Below are 17,011 nucleotides of genomic sequence, written 5' to 3' on the forward strand. Positions count from 1 at the left end.
GACACGGTGTCCTCAAACGCTTTCCATCTTTGACCACAGGGTGAAGTGGGACGGTGACATGACACCAGCCCAATATGACACAGATGTCCCCAGCCCTGCCAATGGGGTCACTCTGGGTATTAAGATGATAAAGTGTCCGGTACTGGCTCCTCCAGGAAAACTCCTGCTGGAGCAGAGCCGACACGGGAGAGGTCACCGGAGCGCTGCAGTGACAGAGAGCAGATGGTGGCACTTTGCTGCTCCATCTCCGTCAGAATGGAGATGACAAAAGTCCTTCCAGATGCAGCATGAGCTCCAGGTACCAGTGGGACCCAGCAGGTTCATCCCAGAGCTATAAGCTGGATGGCAGGATGCTCCATCTCCTGCAGAGATCAGTCTGAAGGACCCTCAGCCCAGCTGCATCTACATCCCCTGCTCATGTCCCACGTGTTCCCTTTCTCAGCGGAGAACCCCACCTGCATCCCGCAGGGATGGAGCTGAGCTGTCCGGCTCTGGCAGGTGGGAATTAGCATCAGGCGCAGCGTTATGGAGGGGTTGGACAGAAATTTGCTCTCCAGTAATGAGCTCTGTGGGGGATTGGTCTACCAGCAACATGCGCCGAGTCCGAATGAAGCCAGACCTGGGCTTGAGGGGGGTGGCAGAAGGGGGAGGAGGAGGGTGAGAACCGGCTGCTCTGGGCCCCTCTTCATTATAGACTTGCCTAAGGATGAGAGAGGATTCAAAAAGAGCTGTGAAGTGGGGAAGGGAGGGAAAAAGCAGCCCCGGGCAGCACAACACATGGAGATGCTGCTGTGATGCTCCGCATCCCTCCCTGCCTGCTCCAGGCCATGCACTTTGCTCTGAGTACGGAATGCACCAGCCACCCACCGCTGCGAGAAAAGATAAGGATAAAAGATAACGGCAGACACCGCTGGGGAGCCATTATACGGCAGCGTGCTCGGGGACAGCCTCATGCAAGCCACCACGCTGCGTGTGACACCTGGGTGCCCAGCAAAGGGCTTGGTAGGGCTGTGTCCAGCCTTGGCAAATACTTATTTATCCAGTGTTATAACTTATTATCTCTACAGGGTGAGTTATAGCTCAGGGCCGACATCCTGCAGAGGCAAAGTGGTGGTGCAGGCGCATCGTTCTCAGGGAACAAAAATCCTGTGCAACATGAGTTGGCAAACCCAAAATCCGGGGTGTTATTTATGCCGCAGGTGCAGGATTTGGCCCTGGAGAAGGTGATGCTGCTTCCCACCACTGTGCTCAGTGCTGAGCCTGGGGATCTCCAGCACAGTTTGGATAATTAAATATGGATAAATATGCAATAAATATCTGTATAATAAATATATATATATAATGAAGGAGCCCCTGGCTTCTTTTTGGATACATGGCAGAGGCAAAAAGCTTTGCTTGCAGAACACCCTTCCCGGGTGGAGCATCCCACCCGCCCCACGGCAGGACTGCTGCCTGTGCAGGCAGGACCGCAGGCAGGACCACAGGCAGGGGAGGATCGGAGCCCCATCCCCCAGGCTGGGAGCAGCCGGCGCATTCAGCAGCGACCTTGAGTTTCTTCTCTCAGTATTGAAAAGCAGAAAGGCAGAAGCGAGGAGGCATTTTCACCCGCCCGCGGTCCTCAATGGAGAGGAGAAGCCACCGGAGCCGGGTGCTTTGTGCCGTTAATTGCCAGCACACCTGGCTTCAGCTCTCCAAGGTCATCTCTGCATCCCGCCAGCCTGGGAGCAATTTATCTGTGTGTGTGAGAGAGGGAAAGGAAGATGTGGCACAAAACCGCAGATGGTCCTGGAACCAGAGAGCAGGGATTTGCTCAGGATTCAGAGGAAGAGGAGTGAAGCCAGGTACCTAGAGCATCCCTCAGGTGAAGGGATGACCCCAAGCTCATCGGGATGCTTGAGGGCTTTCAGATTCCCTCCACCCAGCCTTTCCCTCCCCGTGAGGGCTGGTACAAGTGGTACTGCTCCCCTCCTCCTGGCTCATTGCTGAATTTGGGGCGGTGATGCTCTGAAGACCAGCAGTTTGAGCCTGGGCTGGCTCCGCTGGTGGTACCCAGCTGCTTCAGGGGGGATTGGCTGCCACCAGGCCCCCAGCAGCACATCCACCACCCGCTTGTCCTTCCCGTCCCTCAAAACCCACCTTTTAACTGCAACATGCTACTCTCCTTCTCCTGGAAAACAATAACTGATTCCCTTCTGCCCTGGATCCCTCACTATGGTTACTAAAAGGCCCCTCATGTGTCCTGCATCCCTAATACCACCCTCCCCTCCATCGCTCGCCCGTTACCATGGCAATGCGGTGATGGAGCGGCACCAGAATGTAAAGAGAGATGCAACAACCACACGCCACCCTCGTGCTATCATTTAGGATATTGATGCTTAAATCTCCCGAGATTATCTGGAGATAATTGGTTTATGGAAATAGAGACAACTCCTGCGGTGGAGCTACTCCGGCTGTCGGGGCGGAGGGCGGGGATGTTGGATGTGGCTGGCACCGTGCAGAAAAGGCTGTGCCACACCGACAGACCTTGGGACCCCCTTCACCGCCAGGCTCGGGGCTTCTCCACTGGAAAACGCCCAGTAAGCAACAGTTTGCTCTAGAGAAGAGCTTTCCAGGCTCTCACAGACGCGGCTGCTCATTGTCCCCAGCAGACGAGCCCTGGCTCTGCTGCCTTGTCCCCTGTTTGGGAACCAGCCCGTGCATCGCTGCCCCAGGGAGATGTCCCGGAGAAACCAAACTCCTCAGGGAGCTCCAAAGCGATGCTCCAAAGGCACTGACAGCCACTTTCTCCCTTCTTTTCCAGGGAAGAGATGCTAAAACCACTCTGCCTGCTGGAAGGGCTCTTTGGGCTGGCAGGCTTACCCCCCTCTTTTAACACAGACCAAAGCGCAAACGGCTAATTGAGTCCCCCGGCACATGCATAATGCACGAGCAGCCAAGTTCTCCTTCCCCAAGTATCCTGTTTTATTTATTAAAACCCTCTTTTATTTATCATGATATCATCCCGAAACCCAGGCAGCATTACCTTGTGGATTCTTTGACATCATTTTATACTTTCAATATTAGGAATGCTTTCTTCCCAATGTCCCAGCGAGCCAAAGCACCCGGTCCCCCATTTTCCCCCACTCTTCTCCCCACAACAAGCATCCCACAGAGATGACATTTATGTGTATCACCACAAAGGGGTTTTCTCCCTCCCTGGGGCTTGCAGGGTGAGAGCTCCAAAACCCTTTCGCTGTGTCCCCACCATCTCCATTGTCCCCCTTCGCAGATGCTGGGTACTCACATGACAACGTATGGCCACGGCACCTGGCCCTCCCGTGTGGCTGGCAGATTGGTGGCACTGTGGAGGGTGACAGTAATGGCTTCCTTCCCCGCACAGGCCATGTGTCCCCCGCCAACCCCCAGGGTGTGCCTGGGCTCGTCCATCCCAGTGGGGGACTCAGAGACCTGTCAGGAGCAAGCGGGGAGATGTCAAAGTGGGGAGCAGCTGGCAAAGCTACAGGGACATCCCTGTCGCTCAACCTTGTCCCAATGTCCCCAACCCAATTCTGAGAGCCAAGGCCGGGGAGATGATGCCTTGGGTGCATCTTCATAACCCAGGCTTGTCCCCACAACCTCTGCTGGATGCTGAGAGCCTGAACAAGGGACAACAAGCCAGGGAAGTAATAACCTGGCACGTTCCCATCACAGCTGTCTCCTCCCTGTCCCCAGTACCCAGCTGCGGCTCCGCACCACGGATGTCACTGTGTCACGGCAGAGCCACAGCAGGTCCCAGGCTCTCTGGGAGGACACCCAGCTGCACGGGAGCATTCTGCACAGGGTGAAACCAGCTCAGCATCCCTGCTCAGTGTGGTCCCATGGGGGCTAGCAACACCACGGTCCAGTCAAAGACCCTAAGCCAGGTCATCAAAAGAGGGATTAACCATCCAAAGCATTTCCATCCCACCCAGGACTCTCAGACCTGCCAACAACACCCCTTCCCCAGTCCCACCACCCCCCTGCTCACCCTTCTTGCCAGCCCAGGCATCTCTGCCATTTATTATATATGGGCTCTGCAAGAACTGGGATCTCAGCCCAATTCGGGGGGTAAAAGCACAGAGGCTCATTAATTCTCACCAGATGATGTGATAAGGAGCAGCAAAGCCACAAGCTGCCACTCCTCACCCGCGACAGGGACCGGCCCCGCACCCATCACACCCCATCCACGTGCGAGACGTTCCCCCAGCTGCATCCCTTCCATGACACCTCCTCGGGAAGCACAAATACACCTAATATTGCACTGAGCTATGCCTACAAGGAGTTAAACCCACCCTGCAATGCTTCAGGCCCTGGAAAGCAAACCTTTCTGCATCCTTCCACCTCCTGGGGTGAAGGCAAGAGCTCCAGGCCAGCGACCACCCTGGGGGCTTCTCAAAGCCACTGCCTGCAAATCCCCTGTGACGTGTGGTTTTGCCTTCAAACCCTGCAGCGAGGGGCTGGTTCATCCAAAACCTTCTTCTTTGTCTCTCCCAAAGCTGCAACAGTGACAGAAGCAGCAGAGAGCTGACCTGTCACCATAGGGGATAAAAAACCTGAAGCCGAGTGGGATGGAAATGTGGGTGCTCTGACCACCGACGGCTCAGAAAAACATGAAGATCAGCTTTCTCCCCCCTTAATTTTTTTCCTGTCAGCTGAATCTTGGGGCTTTGAATTGTGGACTCCTCAGAACTCGCTGGGGAACACCAGACACTAAGCTTTTATGCCATATTTCAGTCCCACACTGCATCCTTATTTACAAATCCAGATCACTACTTTGGGGAATTTCCCGTGTTTTCTTTCACATTCCCAATAACAGAAGCAGGTTTCTTAGCACACATCTTTCATACTCACCACTTATATTTACACCTCCCTAAAACCAAAAAAGAGTAGGTTTTGTTGCTAGCGATGCACGATAATTAGTGAGGGGTTTTAATAGAAAATTCACAAGCAGTTAAGCTAAGTAAAACTCAGCAGGAGAACAAAACATTTTAAAAATAGCAGGTATGAACAATGCCAGGCTTTGCAGGCGCCTGGTACCCAAAACCCTCAGCAAGGCTGTGATTAATTGCTGAAAAAAAAAGAAAAAGAAAGTCACAATTGAAAGGCAGGAGGAAATTCAGTATTTCTTCCAGTAAGGAGGGTGCCTGCAGTTCCAGGTAAAGCCCACGCTTGTTTTTCTCTTATTCAGTGGGAAGCAAAGCTTCTCCAGCCCTGCCAAGTCAAGTGCTCTTACCCAGGAGTTTGCAACCTGTAACTTGCGGAGGTGGAGGAAATATAACGTTCCCTCATCCCCAAGGGTCTCAGTTGGGAGCAACACGTTTTAGCATCACCGACTCCTGCAGAACATCTCGAGCATCTCACTGCACTGATCCCACACAGCACCTTAACCCTAAGCCACCCTTAAAGCCTCCTTAATGATGATTATTAATTATTCACACTGTGATGGTGCGGGGAGGTTGATTAATGGTGCCTGAGCTGCCATCATCGTAATTTGTTTTTCTATCAACTCTTTATCATCTGGAAAGAAGCACCGGGGCCCAGGCAGCTCCTCAGCCAAGATTAAATTGCTTCTGGCCGCAGGCTGACAAGTCATAAATACCCCCAGGAGCCTGACAGTTAGTTTGGGGATGACAGCCCAGGCTGGGAGCCAGCAGGGACATCCAGGCACGGCACTGCGGTGGGACAGGGCCTCCTCCACCCCACCCCAGCCCCCTGCCCACATCTGGCCACCACAGCTGCATTTTCCCCCTGGCAGAAGGTTGCTTCTTGCAGGATGCTCCTTGAATTTGGATTTCTCCGGTGCTTGGGACGATGTGCCACTGCTCTCCAGGATAAGAAACTAGCAGTGGGAATGCTCGCAGCCCCGAGCTCCTCCCTGTCCCTGGCAATTTATGAGCAGCTGTTGGGAATGTGGCAGCTTTATCCTCCTCCTGAGACTTCATAAAATAATAGTAGGCTCCATAAGTGAAGATAGACTGGGACTGGTGTGAGTTTTCTTACGTGATGTCTCCCCAGGCTCCTTTCAAACCTCCTCACGGCAGCTAAACGCCAACAAGCCGCTTCCCCTCCCCTGGCAGCTGAGAGGATGGGAAAATAAAGTGGCACTTGGTTTGTTTAAGCAGCAGGACCTGCCCACAGGTGTCACCTCCAGCGCTGAGCCTGGACATGAGGAAGAGCGTGGTCAGGACATCCCAGAGCCAGGCCAGCCTGAAGATGCTGGGTCCCCAAGTGATCCTTGGGACATCCCAGCAGATCCAGCCATGTCCTGGGGCTGGACCACTGCAGAGCATCTCCTGATAGCAGGGATGAGCGGCCAGATAACAGCCCATGGGCTGTGTCACGGGCAGCGAGCACACATGCACCCCTGAGCACAGGGGAACCGGGGTGGCGATGGGATTTTACACGTCATCAGGCAGCAAAATGGGATGAATTACAGGCTTATACACCACCAGCAGCCCAGTAAGGGCTTGGCTGCTGATGGGCGAGCGGTTGCAGCTGCTTCGCCCAGACCAGCCTTCTCCCAGCACTCTGCACGAGGGACCGTTTAGCCCCTGAATTTAGGGGTTTTTGGGGGTGGGAGATGCATTGCATGTCCTGCTGTCCCAGATGCCCAGGAGCCCGGAGTGACACCCCACACCTGTATGGGTTTGCAACCCCCCCCAGCATCGTGGCTCCTCGTCTGTCTGCCCCACTCTCCAAAGCAACCGGAGCCTGGGCGCTAATCAGATTGGAGGCTGTGAAATCTCATTTTGAGGCTCTATTAATGCAGAGCTGGCATGGCACAGGCCCCGGCCTGTCTCCAATGAGCAAAACAAGGAAAGCAATCTAGCTGGGAAAAAAAACAGTAAATGCATCTCCCGGAACAAGCTCAGGGGAGCCAGCCAAACACAATTACAGTTAAAAGGAAGATTAAAACAGTATCAGCACTCTTCCTGCTCCCACCTGTGGGAGAGAAGCACCCAGCTGCACCCATGGGCGTCCCCAACACCTTCAAGCGGGGATGTCACCGCCGTCCCTGCGAAGCAAAGGGCTTTTGCTTTCCATTTCTAGGAGCTAACAAGTGTATCCACCACGCTGCAAAGGCTCGAGATTCTCTCAAAACACAAACAGCCAGTTTTTTTCTCTTTTTTTTTGAAGCAAACCCGATTGTGTTACAATGGGTATTTCCCAACACCTTCCCCGAGCAGGTTCAAAGCATCTGTCCAGGAAAAAAACACCCAAGCAAAGCGGAACGGAAGCGAGAGGCACAAAAGCGATGCAGGAAAGCAAACACTGGTTTATTCATCGTTTCACCCTGCCAACTTGATGTATTCTCGATGTATTCTTCTTATTATGATTTTTAAGCAAGTTGTTTCCTGGAGGGGACCCTGCGGGAGCTCGTTAGAGATCAGAGGGCGGTTTCGGGGTGCCGGGAGGAGGATGCTCTCCCCCCTTGGCACACAGGGATGCCGACTCCAAACCGATTTCCCTGGGGAGCCCCGTTGCCGCTGGCTGGGAATCCCTTTGGGCTAAAAATTGCCAAATTCATTTTCCTTCCATTTATGTAGAAAACTCCCAATTCACCTGTCAAATAATTAAATGGGCCGGCAGCCCAGCACCGCCTCGTCTGCTCCATTAGGAGAGTTTTACACTTTCTATATTTGTCAGTGGCATCAGTGCAATTTCCTCCCCCCCACACCTCTTAAAATGGAGCAATTTTCTCTTTTTAACCCCATTTGCTTTTCTCATCAAGGCAGTTATTTGACACTTAAAGGGACATGATGACTTAAATTGCAGGAATTAGAGCGAGCAGCCGCTCCTCCTGCCTGCGTTTCCTCCGATCATCCAAAGAGTTTGTGCTTTGCAGATGAGCAAATCGAGAAGCAGCTTGGAAAACCTCTTGAGGATCTGCCTTCTCCATCTGAGAAGATGTTTCTCCATTTTAGCTGAGAAAATGTGAATTGCTGCTCTGCACTGGCCCATTTCCATGTCAGATGCAGGGAGAAGCATGAGGAAAACGGGACTTTTGGATCAAACTGGGCAGCCTCAGCTCCCTGACGTTATGATAAGGGATATAATTGCCTTGCAATGCATCCCTAGGAACATGGGTTTTCTCACCCAAAGAAAAACATCTTGCAGTAAATCAGAGCTAAGCAAGCAGCCGTTTGCCTCAAGTCCCCTTTTGCTGGCAGCTCCCTCCGGCATGGAGCGGGATGATCAAGGGACGCCGGAGGAAGGCGACGTCCCCGATGAACCCGTCACGGCACGCTCCTCCCCGGGCTGACAGCTTTTCAAAGCCCTACAAATTGCTCGCCGGAGCGGCCTTATTCATCTCGCCCGCATCCCGGGGCGAGCCCCGCCGGCAAAGTTTGTTTTTCAGCCTCATTGGGCTTTCAAGTGAGGGGAGGCAGCTCTAGCCCCTCACCCCGGTGTCGGGGCGACAGGCTGGGGAGAAGGGCTGGACCCCTGCCACCCTCCTGCCACCCTCCCAGTGACTGCTGCTGTCATCGGGACGAGTGATGGATGAGCTGGCCAGGGCACAGACGGGAGACACAAGTCATCCATCACCTGCTAACAGAGACCTCTGCCCCAGCCCTGCCGTGCCGGTGACGGGAAGACAGCAGCTTTTATCTGCCATCATCGCTCAGCAAGATGGGGCATGTGGTGAGGGCATCTGAATCCCAGTGCAAGCATCTGCATCTCGGGACAAGCATCTGTATGCCGGTGCAATTTTCTGCATCCTGGTACAAGCATCAGCATCGCAGTGCAAGCATCTGCATCCCAGTGCAATTATCTGCATCGTGGTACAAGCACCTGCACCCCAGTGCAAGCATCTGCATCCCAGTACAAGCATCCACATCCCAGTGCAAGCATCCACATCGCAGTACAAGCATCTACATCCCGGTACAAACATCCACATCCCCATACAAGTGCCTGTGTCCCAGTGCCATTATCTGCATCCTGGTACAAGCATCCACAACCTGGTACAAGCATCCTTGCTTTGCTCCCGCAGCCCTGCTTCCCCCACCACTGCAGATGGACAGAAATGCAATGTCTCAGCCCAAAACCATCCCCTCAGCACAGCCAGATGGTTAAGCCGAGCTTGAAATCAGGTCTGGGTTTGATTTGAGGCATTCGGGAGAGGCCAAGGCTGAGCTCTGCTCCCCACCAAAAAGCAGCAGAGCTGACAAGGTAATGCAGTTCCCAGCTTGCCATCCGCATCTGATGGGTGGGGAAGGACTTCTGCACACCTGAAGGGAGACCCAGCCTGAGCCCCGCCAAAAGGGGCTATAATTCTGGGCTATGGCTCAGAATCCCCCAGATTCCTGTGCCTGAAACACACTTGGTTCTTGAGGAGTCCCTCTCTTACTTTCAGTATCTTGCTTAAAAAAAACCTAAAGGTGAGCCCGATGCCTGGAGAATGTCTTTGCACATCCCTGTGACGGATGTTCCCCCAAGCCGCCTCACACCCACGTGTGCTTTGCTAGGGAAGCTATTTATCTCCACGGGGAATCCAAAGGGATAAAGCACAGTGTAAACAGAGCCAGGAGCAGTTTTGGTGCCATTTTTCCGACCTGTTGAAGCTCCAGCAGTCACAACTGGCTTTGCACAGGTGGATGGGCTGTGCTTATCACGGGAAGCACCAGCTGCATCCCACCCAGCTGCCTGATCCCCCCGCAGCCTGGTAAACCCAAGCGGGAGCACAAGCTGTGTGCAAACCCGTTTGTTTGCCACAGAAAGGCTGCGATTCCTCCTACCCCAACAGCAACAGATTGCTGTTTTGGGATGGGCGCCTCACTGCCAGCTGGTCCAGAGAGACTGGAAACAAACCATCTTCTTGTGGGCTTGCAACCAAGTCCAGCTGCCAAGGAGATCTCCAAAAGCTGGCTCCTTGCCCCCCAGAACCATGCGGAAGTGAAACGGGGATATTTCCCCAAGTAAGGGACCGATTTCTGCTGACCTGGAGGCTGATTTCCCTTCACTGAGCCCCTGTGAAGTCCCTGAGGGTCAACCTGAGCCCTGTCCCCTCTCCTCCATCCCTCCAAGGGCCATCCCAGTGACCAAGAGATCATCCACCCACTCAGTGCTGTGCCCAGGTCCTAGGACAATTAGCAGCTGTCTGGCTCTGCAACACACGCGAGGCATTTGAACAGCCAGCAGAGCCTCCCGCTTCGTGCCTGGGAATACATTATTGTGGCGAGATGAGAAAAATCATTATCCCCACGCCTGGGCCTTTCGGGGGGAGCTCAGCACCAATCCATCACCCCCCCAGCCTGCAGATGAGATGCTGGGCACGGAGGCAGTGTCAAGGAGCTTGTCCCCTCCACCGGGATGCACCCGCATGGCTTTGCCATTTGGGAAAGCAAACCAAATGCACACAACACTTGATTACCCAAACTATTCATCACCCAAGTCCCGCCTGAATTTAGGATGATATTTAGTCTCTCAAGCTTCCAGGTTAGGGTTCATCTTCCCCAGGTGCAGCTGGAGCAGCTTAAAGATGCTCAGGTTTGGACCACTAAGAGCTGAACCAGATCCAGGCTGCAGCATCCTAGGAGAGCTTTTGGAGATTAAATCTCCCAGCTCTGCCGGGTTCATCCCACTTCCCTATAAGCCAGCACGGCTCAGCCACCCTCCAACACGTTTTCCATCAGTCCGGCCCTCCCAGGAGGGCTGGCAGCCAACATCCCTCCACCTCCCAGCTTTTAATTTTTAAATAAAAACCATCCTGGCAAATACTTGCCGGGTGACATCAGCAGCAGGTGATTTATTGCATTCCCTCCGGGGGCCCAAGAGCGGAATTGCATTTGCTAATGCGTTGCCTTACGCCCCTGGCCCGGCTCCACGCCCCACTCCGCATCCCAGCTGATTGCTATCGATTTCCTTTGCTTTTCCGAGCCTCGAAAGAGTTCACGTCTAGACGTTTGCTGAGCAAACTTAATCAGTGCCTCGCTAATCGGTGTTTCTGGCCAGTAAATTTTCAGCTGATCGGGGTGGGGATAACACATCCCCTCAAAAATCAAGGGATACCAAGTGCCGTGAAGGGTCAATCTGTAGGATTTGCAGTCCAGGGGATGCCCTGGAAGGAGGAGAGGGCCCCGAGGATGCCCAGGGAGGCTTCACGAGATCAAACACATCTCTGGTGCTGGAATCCAAAGCAATGTTTTCACAGGTGTACGAGACACCTCAGAGAGCGGCAGGCACATCATCATTAGATGTTATTCTTACAGCAAGATGCAGGAAACAGAGCCCCTGCAAGGGCTTGTCTGTTTCTTTTTTTCCTTTATTTAGACAGCTTTTAACACAACTAAGGAAAGAGAAATGCAGCTTTTCAGACTGCATTATCCCTGCCCAATGGTTTCGTCAGTTTTTAGAAGTCTAGAGTTGAGCTGCAAACTGACATATTTAAGACGCGTCAGCCTCGGCTCCCTGCAGGTGGCATTTTGAGAGCTTCTAGGTGCCACCATCCGCTGCCTGGGGACAGCCACGGAACTGGAAATGCCAAGTTTGATCTCTCATTCCCCCATCCCCATGAGCAGGCTGGGGAGGCAACAGCCTGGGAGAAGGAACAGCGCTTGGTACCCAGGTCCCCTCGCACCCCTCCAGCACCACCAAGCTCTAATGGGAGGCTATGATGAATAATCACATTTTTAAATGAATTTAGGGTGGTGTCTTCTCCGGCGGCTCCACTCACCTGTGCTGGTGAGGGTGACAGATCCGGGGTTCGGCTTGGCGAGAAGAGGTGGAAGCTGTTGTGGCTGGTGGTAGCAGGGACAGGCAGCGAGGAGGAGGAGGAGGAAGGATGCTCGTGCTCGGCTGCCAAGTCACCCAGTAGCTCCGGGGAGGAGCTGAGCACAGGGTCAGCCTGCAGTCTCTGTAATTAACAGAAGGACTTTGAAGATGCAGCGTTGGGGTCCAGCACCCCTTTTTCCCACTCTCCCCAGTGTACATCCTGCCACATCCCATGGTGACCCCTCTGCATCCCAGCTCTATCCTCCAACTCTAGGGCTCGGGATCTCACCCTTTGAGGGCAGAACTTTTGCAAGAAATAAAAATAAACCCTAAACCAGCCATAACATAAACACAAAATAGACAACAACTTGTATTTCAGGCTTAGAGACAGGTCTTCCCTGTGCATCCATAGGGATTGCTCTTCACAGCCCCAACTGCCTGAGGGGAAAAAACAAAAAATAAAAAAGGAAAAAAGAGAAAAAAAGTACTATCGTTTTAAAATTTATCCTTTACAGGGAGCACCTGTGCAGGCCCCAGGTGCCTCTCTGGGGGCTGGCTGCTTGCAGCCCTTAAAAGAGCAAGGCAAAGGATTGTTGCCCTCTCTTGGGGGTCTCTGCTGGAGGGGCTGCTCTGCACCAGCTTGCAAGGTTAGGGGGAGGATTTGGAAGGGGGTTAAATAGGGGGACACCCCGTACAGGATCTTTTCCCTACACCTCTAGGCATGGCTTAGCTATAGAACCCTCTTTGCTGTGTGGTTGCTGTCTCATCAAGACCCTGCCTGCATTTTGAGCTTGTCCTAACTTTCTCCTGTCCTGGACAAAGAGGGTCTCATACTTTGATGGCAGATAGAGGCACTAAGCTTCTACCCAGCAAGGAGGGAGGGGAAACTGAGGCAGGGTTGTGCTCTTTAGCAAAGACACCTCCTAAAAGCCATAGAGACTTTTTTGTTTCTATTCTAGCTGTTTGTTCTGTGGAGCCAAATTCTGTCCTGAGCAGACTGCTCTGCCCTTGTTTTGCTGGAATATGGGATCTCTGAGCCCCAGATTTGGGTTGTCTTACCTCAATGGAGCGGGCACGGCTCTCGGTGGGCAGTGAGTGATAAGCAGACTCGGGCGTACGGCACAAGTGGCTGGGGACAGGAACGTCCTGGGGTGAGGATGCTGCTGCTTGCTGGTCCCAGTCCTGGGCGCCGGTGGACACCGGTGTGGGTGATGGCTGTGTGGCAGGTGGCCGGTGCTCCCGCAGGGACACGGTGACGGCCAGGCGGCCGCAGTGCATGGCTGGCTGCTGGCTGCCCACCCGCAGCAAGGCCAGCACTGTGCTGTAGCGGTACCAGTCCTCGTCCCTTCTGGCCGAGAGCTTCAGCCGGGGCTGGTTGGGCCGAGGGTAGATGGCGAAGAAGGCTTCACCCACCAGCCTGCTCTTCCTCCTCCTTGTTGTCTCTGCCCTCCCAGGGGAGCGCAGGGCCTCGATGTGCAGCCGAACGTCATGGTTCTTGTCGTTCTTGCAGAAACCTGCTCGGAGTGATGGTGAGGGGTAAAGCCTGGCTTAGGAAGGTTGGTAGTCCCAGAAGCATCTCCTGGGCTCATCTATCGGCACTGTTAGTTCTGCACTGTTTGTCTCTCTGGGACACATCTAGACTTTGGGGTGGGAGGTGTTCCCATCATTGGTGGTGTTGGCCCTGCTATCCAAGCTGGACCTGCCCCATTCACCATCCTAATCCCTCACCCTGCTTTGAGTCCAGCTCAGGGTTGTGTTTCAGAACAAAGGTGTGAGCATGAGGGGTCTGCAAGCCTGAACCAGCCTGAGCCATGCTCCTGTGTCACCACCAGCCCATCCCTGTGGCATCCGGCCTCTTACCTCTAGGCAGGGTGAAGATGAATCTCCTCCTCTGGAAGGAGTAGATCTGGTCGAGGTCGCTCTGCTCGATGATGTCAGTGGTGCCGGTGCTGCTCTGGACAACCTCCCCACTGCCGATGCGGAGCTGGATGCCAGCACCGGAGCCCTGCAGCAGCGGGTTCTCCACGGTGAGCCGCAGGGCGTACTGGCCGTGCTGGTTAAACTGGGCACTGACCAGCTCAAAGTCAAAATCCAGGGTCTTCTCCTCAGCCTTCAGCCGGGAACGCTGCAGGGCGGGGGGGATGCGAGGCTCCCTGGCCATGGGGACAGAGGAGGGGTCTGGAGGTGACACCTCCTTGCTGGGTTTCTGCAGATCTGTGCCCTGGAGCAAGCCTGGGGTGGGTTGCTGAGCCAAGCTGGCTCTGCTGCTGCTCTCGCCTTCTCCTCTCCGGAAAGAAAATGCCTGGGGGTGCCCCTGGGTACGTGTTGACTTCACATCTCCACAGGCGGCTTTCAAAGGCAAGGAAATCCCTGTCCCTGAAAAACCATCCTTGGTGCCAAGGGGAGATGCTGAGAGCTTTCCTGCCCCTGTGCAATGTCCAGGGCTTTGAACTCCAGTTTGTTTGCTGGGAAACCAGGTAACGAGATGCAAAGGGGTGGCTGCCTTCCAGCAAACAGCCTGGGATATCCAGGGTGGTGCTGAGCAACACCACACGTGTGTGTGTGCGTACAGGGGGTGTGTGCATCCCTGCAGTGGAGACTCGATGGCTCCTGGAGCCCTTTGCCTTGCGAGATTAAGCACAAATGGGTCTGAATGTTGCAGAGGCTCCAGAAGATGCTGGTACAAGCCATGCTGTATGCTCCCACGCATTGCTGAGTCCCGTGGGACAATCCTACTCCTCCCGCACCCACGTGCTTGATCTCCTGTTGATGGAACCATACAGCCAAGCCTGCAGCTGCATTTTGGTGGCTCTAAGGTAAGTTTTTAGTGGGATTTGCTGGGTGGAAAGTGGTTCCTCATGGGGTTGATTGGAACAGGATGAGCCTGGGGAGCAGCGCTTGGATGTTAGATCAGCATTTACCCACCTAATCCTAACGCTTGGTGACTTTGCAGGCAAGCCCGAGACAGAAACTGCCCTGTGACTTGGAAGTGTCACTTCGAAACAAGCAGTTGATATTGCTTTTTATATGCATTTGCAGCCTGCCCAGGAGCTTGCTGGGCTTTTTGGGGTGATGTCTTGGGTCAAAGCTGGCTGCAAAGAGGTTTTGGTCCACGTGTGATTCTGGCTGGTGCAACTGGAGCTGAGCTGCCTGCCTGCTAAACCTGTCACCGAGCCAGCTGAGCATCCAGAGGTTAGTCCCAGCGTGGATATTTTGGGACTGAGCTCAGGGGGTTTGGTGCTCTGGGGTGGGCAGGGAGCTGGAATGGCACCGTCTGATCCTTGCCAGGAGCCCCCTGTCATATCTAATTCCCCCCTCACCGCTGAGAATAGCGTGTTCCCACAGCTTTCGGGATGTTTCCCGTGAAACGTGAGCCGGGGCTGGGTGAGCAGGTGGCCCTTCTCTAAGACAGCTCTGTGCTCCATATAAAAAGCCACATTCCAGTCTCTTCACGCTGGTGCAAGCTTGAAACAACACGGTTATCCTCGGAGGGAGAGGGTTGGGGGATAAAGCACCATCTGAGACCCTGAGGCATAAGATTTTTTTGCCTTTTTTTCTTTCTTTCTAGTATGTGAGAGAGTATGGGAGCAGTCCAGGGATCTGCAAGGCAGCCAGCCAAGACCTGTCTCCAAGAATCACTTTGGAAGTGTCCACGGGCAATGGACAGACTCGCTAAAAAGAAATCCTAAAGAGAAACTGGTAGTTCTTTCCCCTGATGGCTGGAAACCGCTCGGTGCTCCCAAAGCAAGGACAAAGTGGTGCCTCCCAGCCCAGGGGTGGCTTGAATTGAGCATGTGGTGCTGCTCTGAGATGTTGCACCTACAAAACCGTGGCAATCTGGGCTGTTTCCTCATCTCAATTAAAGCCCTGCCAGGCTCTCATGTGGGGAAATGGGAGCTATTTCATCCTTAACTAGCCTGCTTAATTCCCTTCCCGCCCTTGTGCAAACACATTATGGAGCCACCGCTAATGACAGCATCATCAAAGACTAATTTCTGCATAATCTAATCGAAGGCGCAGTGTGTTCGTGCAGCATTTTCCCAGCTGCAGGTCTGGAGTTGCCACCTCCATGGTGTTAACGTGACACCGGACACAGACAATCCTCTCCCTTGCCCGCCCCCGAAAACGAAATACCAGTTTCCACAGCTCTACTGGGGATGAGGCTGATTCATAAGACAGTGTGAGGTCTATTTATTTTGGCAGCCTGGGGATTTTTTGTTCTGTAAAAATGAAAGGTGGCCTTTGATGGCTGGAGCTCTGCCTGCGTAATGAGCTCAGGGTTTGGGGCTGGAAAGCTACGTAATCGTGATGAGAACTGGGTGTATTTGGCCAAAGGTGGGTTTCTGCTGGCATCAGCTCTGTTTTTTTCCATGTAGAAGTCCTTTCCTTTAGGCAGGATCCCTGGGGGTACAGTGAAAAGCAGAGATTCGCTCATGGCTGAAGGGTTGTACCCAAAACTCAGTGCTCCAGCACCTTATCCAGTGTTAGAAGACAAAACAGGCTCAGAACATCAATGCACACAAGGTGAAGATGCTTCTCCAGAAGCATAAAAAGGCCTTCAGGAGCATCTGGGGCTGCCACTGAGCTCTCGGTTCATCTGTGCCTTGCAAAGCTCTTCCTAACCTGGTCCCTGTCGCCTGGAAGGAGAGCAGCAAACCTTAGGAACTGCACACCCAAGGCTCACATCTGCTCTCCCAACAGCCTTTTTTGGAGTAGAAAATGCCCAAACTGCTGGAATACCAACTTCTTGCAAGGCATTACAGTGCCTTGAGATGTTTTGGTAGTAATAAAGACCTCCAGGATTGTTGTGCGTCTAATTAATGATCACTTAGCTAAGACCAGGATGGGCATCACTGTAATATTGTTGTCTAGGGAGGAAAATCAGCCCCGTGACTCTGAATTTTAAGCTTTTCCTTCTCTGATAACCCTTTTCTAGTCCCTCTGCTGTCTCAGGAAGCACCTTTGGGAACTAACAGAGGCATTTCTGACTTGAAAACAAATTCAGGGAGCAAAGGAAAAAGCCTGCAGGTCATTTTGATCAGTGTTACTACAAAGTTTTGGCTAAAAATTAAGCTAAATCTTCAACCTTGATTAATTTTCCTTTGCTTCACTTGCTGTCACGTGTGTGTATTTGTCCAGATTTGCTTTTTTTTGTAAACTTCTGTCTCCTGGACTATATGTAGCTGGTGGGAAGGATGTGTTGGCCAAGGAGCAGATGGATAAGGGCAGTGTGGCAAAGCTGTCTGTATTATTCTTGTCCTCACCCCTGGGGCAATGCAAC

General features: G+C 53.3%; 1 protein-coding gene across 5 annotated transcripts in view; it reads right to left on the reverse strand.

The window, feature by feature from the left end:
• Nucleotides 1–14,189, reverse strand: part of CCDC33 (coiled-coil domain containing 33) — a 35,273-nt gene extending 21,084 nt beyond the window's left edge. For 3 of the 5 annotated variants that reach the window (XM_065077065.1, XM_065077066.1, XM_065077063.1), the window contains exons 1-4: nucleotides 13,591–14,188; nucleotides 12,790–13,244; nucleotides 11,693–11,872; nucleotides 3,284–3,447 (exon numbers count right to left, since the gene is read on the reverse strand). In XM_065077065.1, coding sequence (XP_064933137.1) covers nucleotides 3,284–3,447; nucleotides 11,693–11,872; nucleotides 12,790–13,244; nucleotides 13,591–13,891 — 1,100 coding nt within the window. In that variant the 5' untranslated portion in view covers nucleotides 13,892–14,188. Of the gene's footprint in view, nucleotides 1–3,283; nucleotides 3,448–11,692; nucleotides 11,873–12,789; nucleotides 13,245–13,590 lie in introns of all 5 variants that reach the window. The other 2 variants (XM_065077068.1, XM_065077064.1) reach the window with 1 other exon arrangement.
• Nucleotides 14,190–17,011: the final 2,822 nt, after the last annotated feature.

The sequence above is a fragment of the Columba livia genome, chromosome 11 (genome assembly GCF_036013475.1).
Source record: "Columba livia isolate bColLiv1 breed racing homer chromosome 11, bColLiv1.pat.W.v2, whole genome shotgun sequence".
NCBI lineage: Eukaryota > Metazoa > Chordata > Aves > Columbiformes > Columbidae > Columba > Columba livia.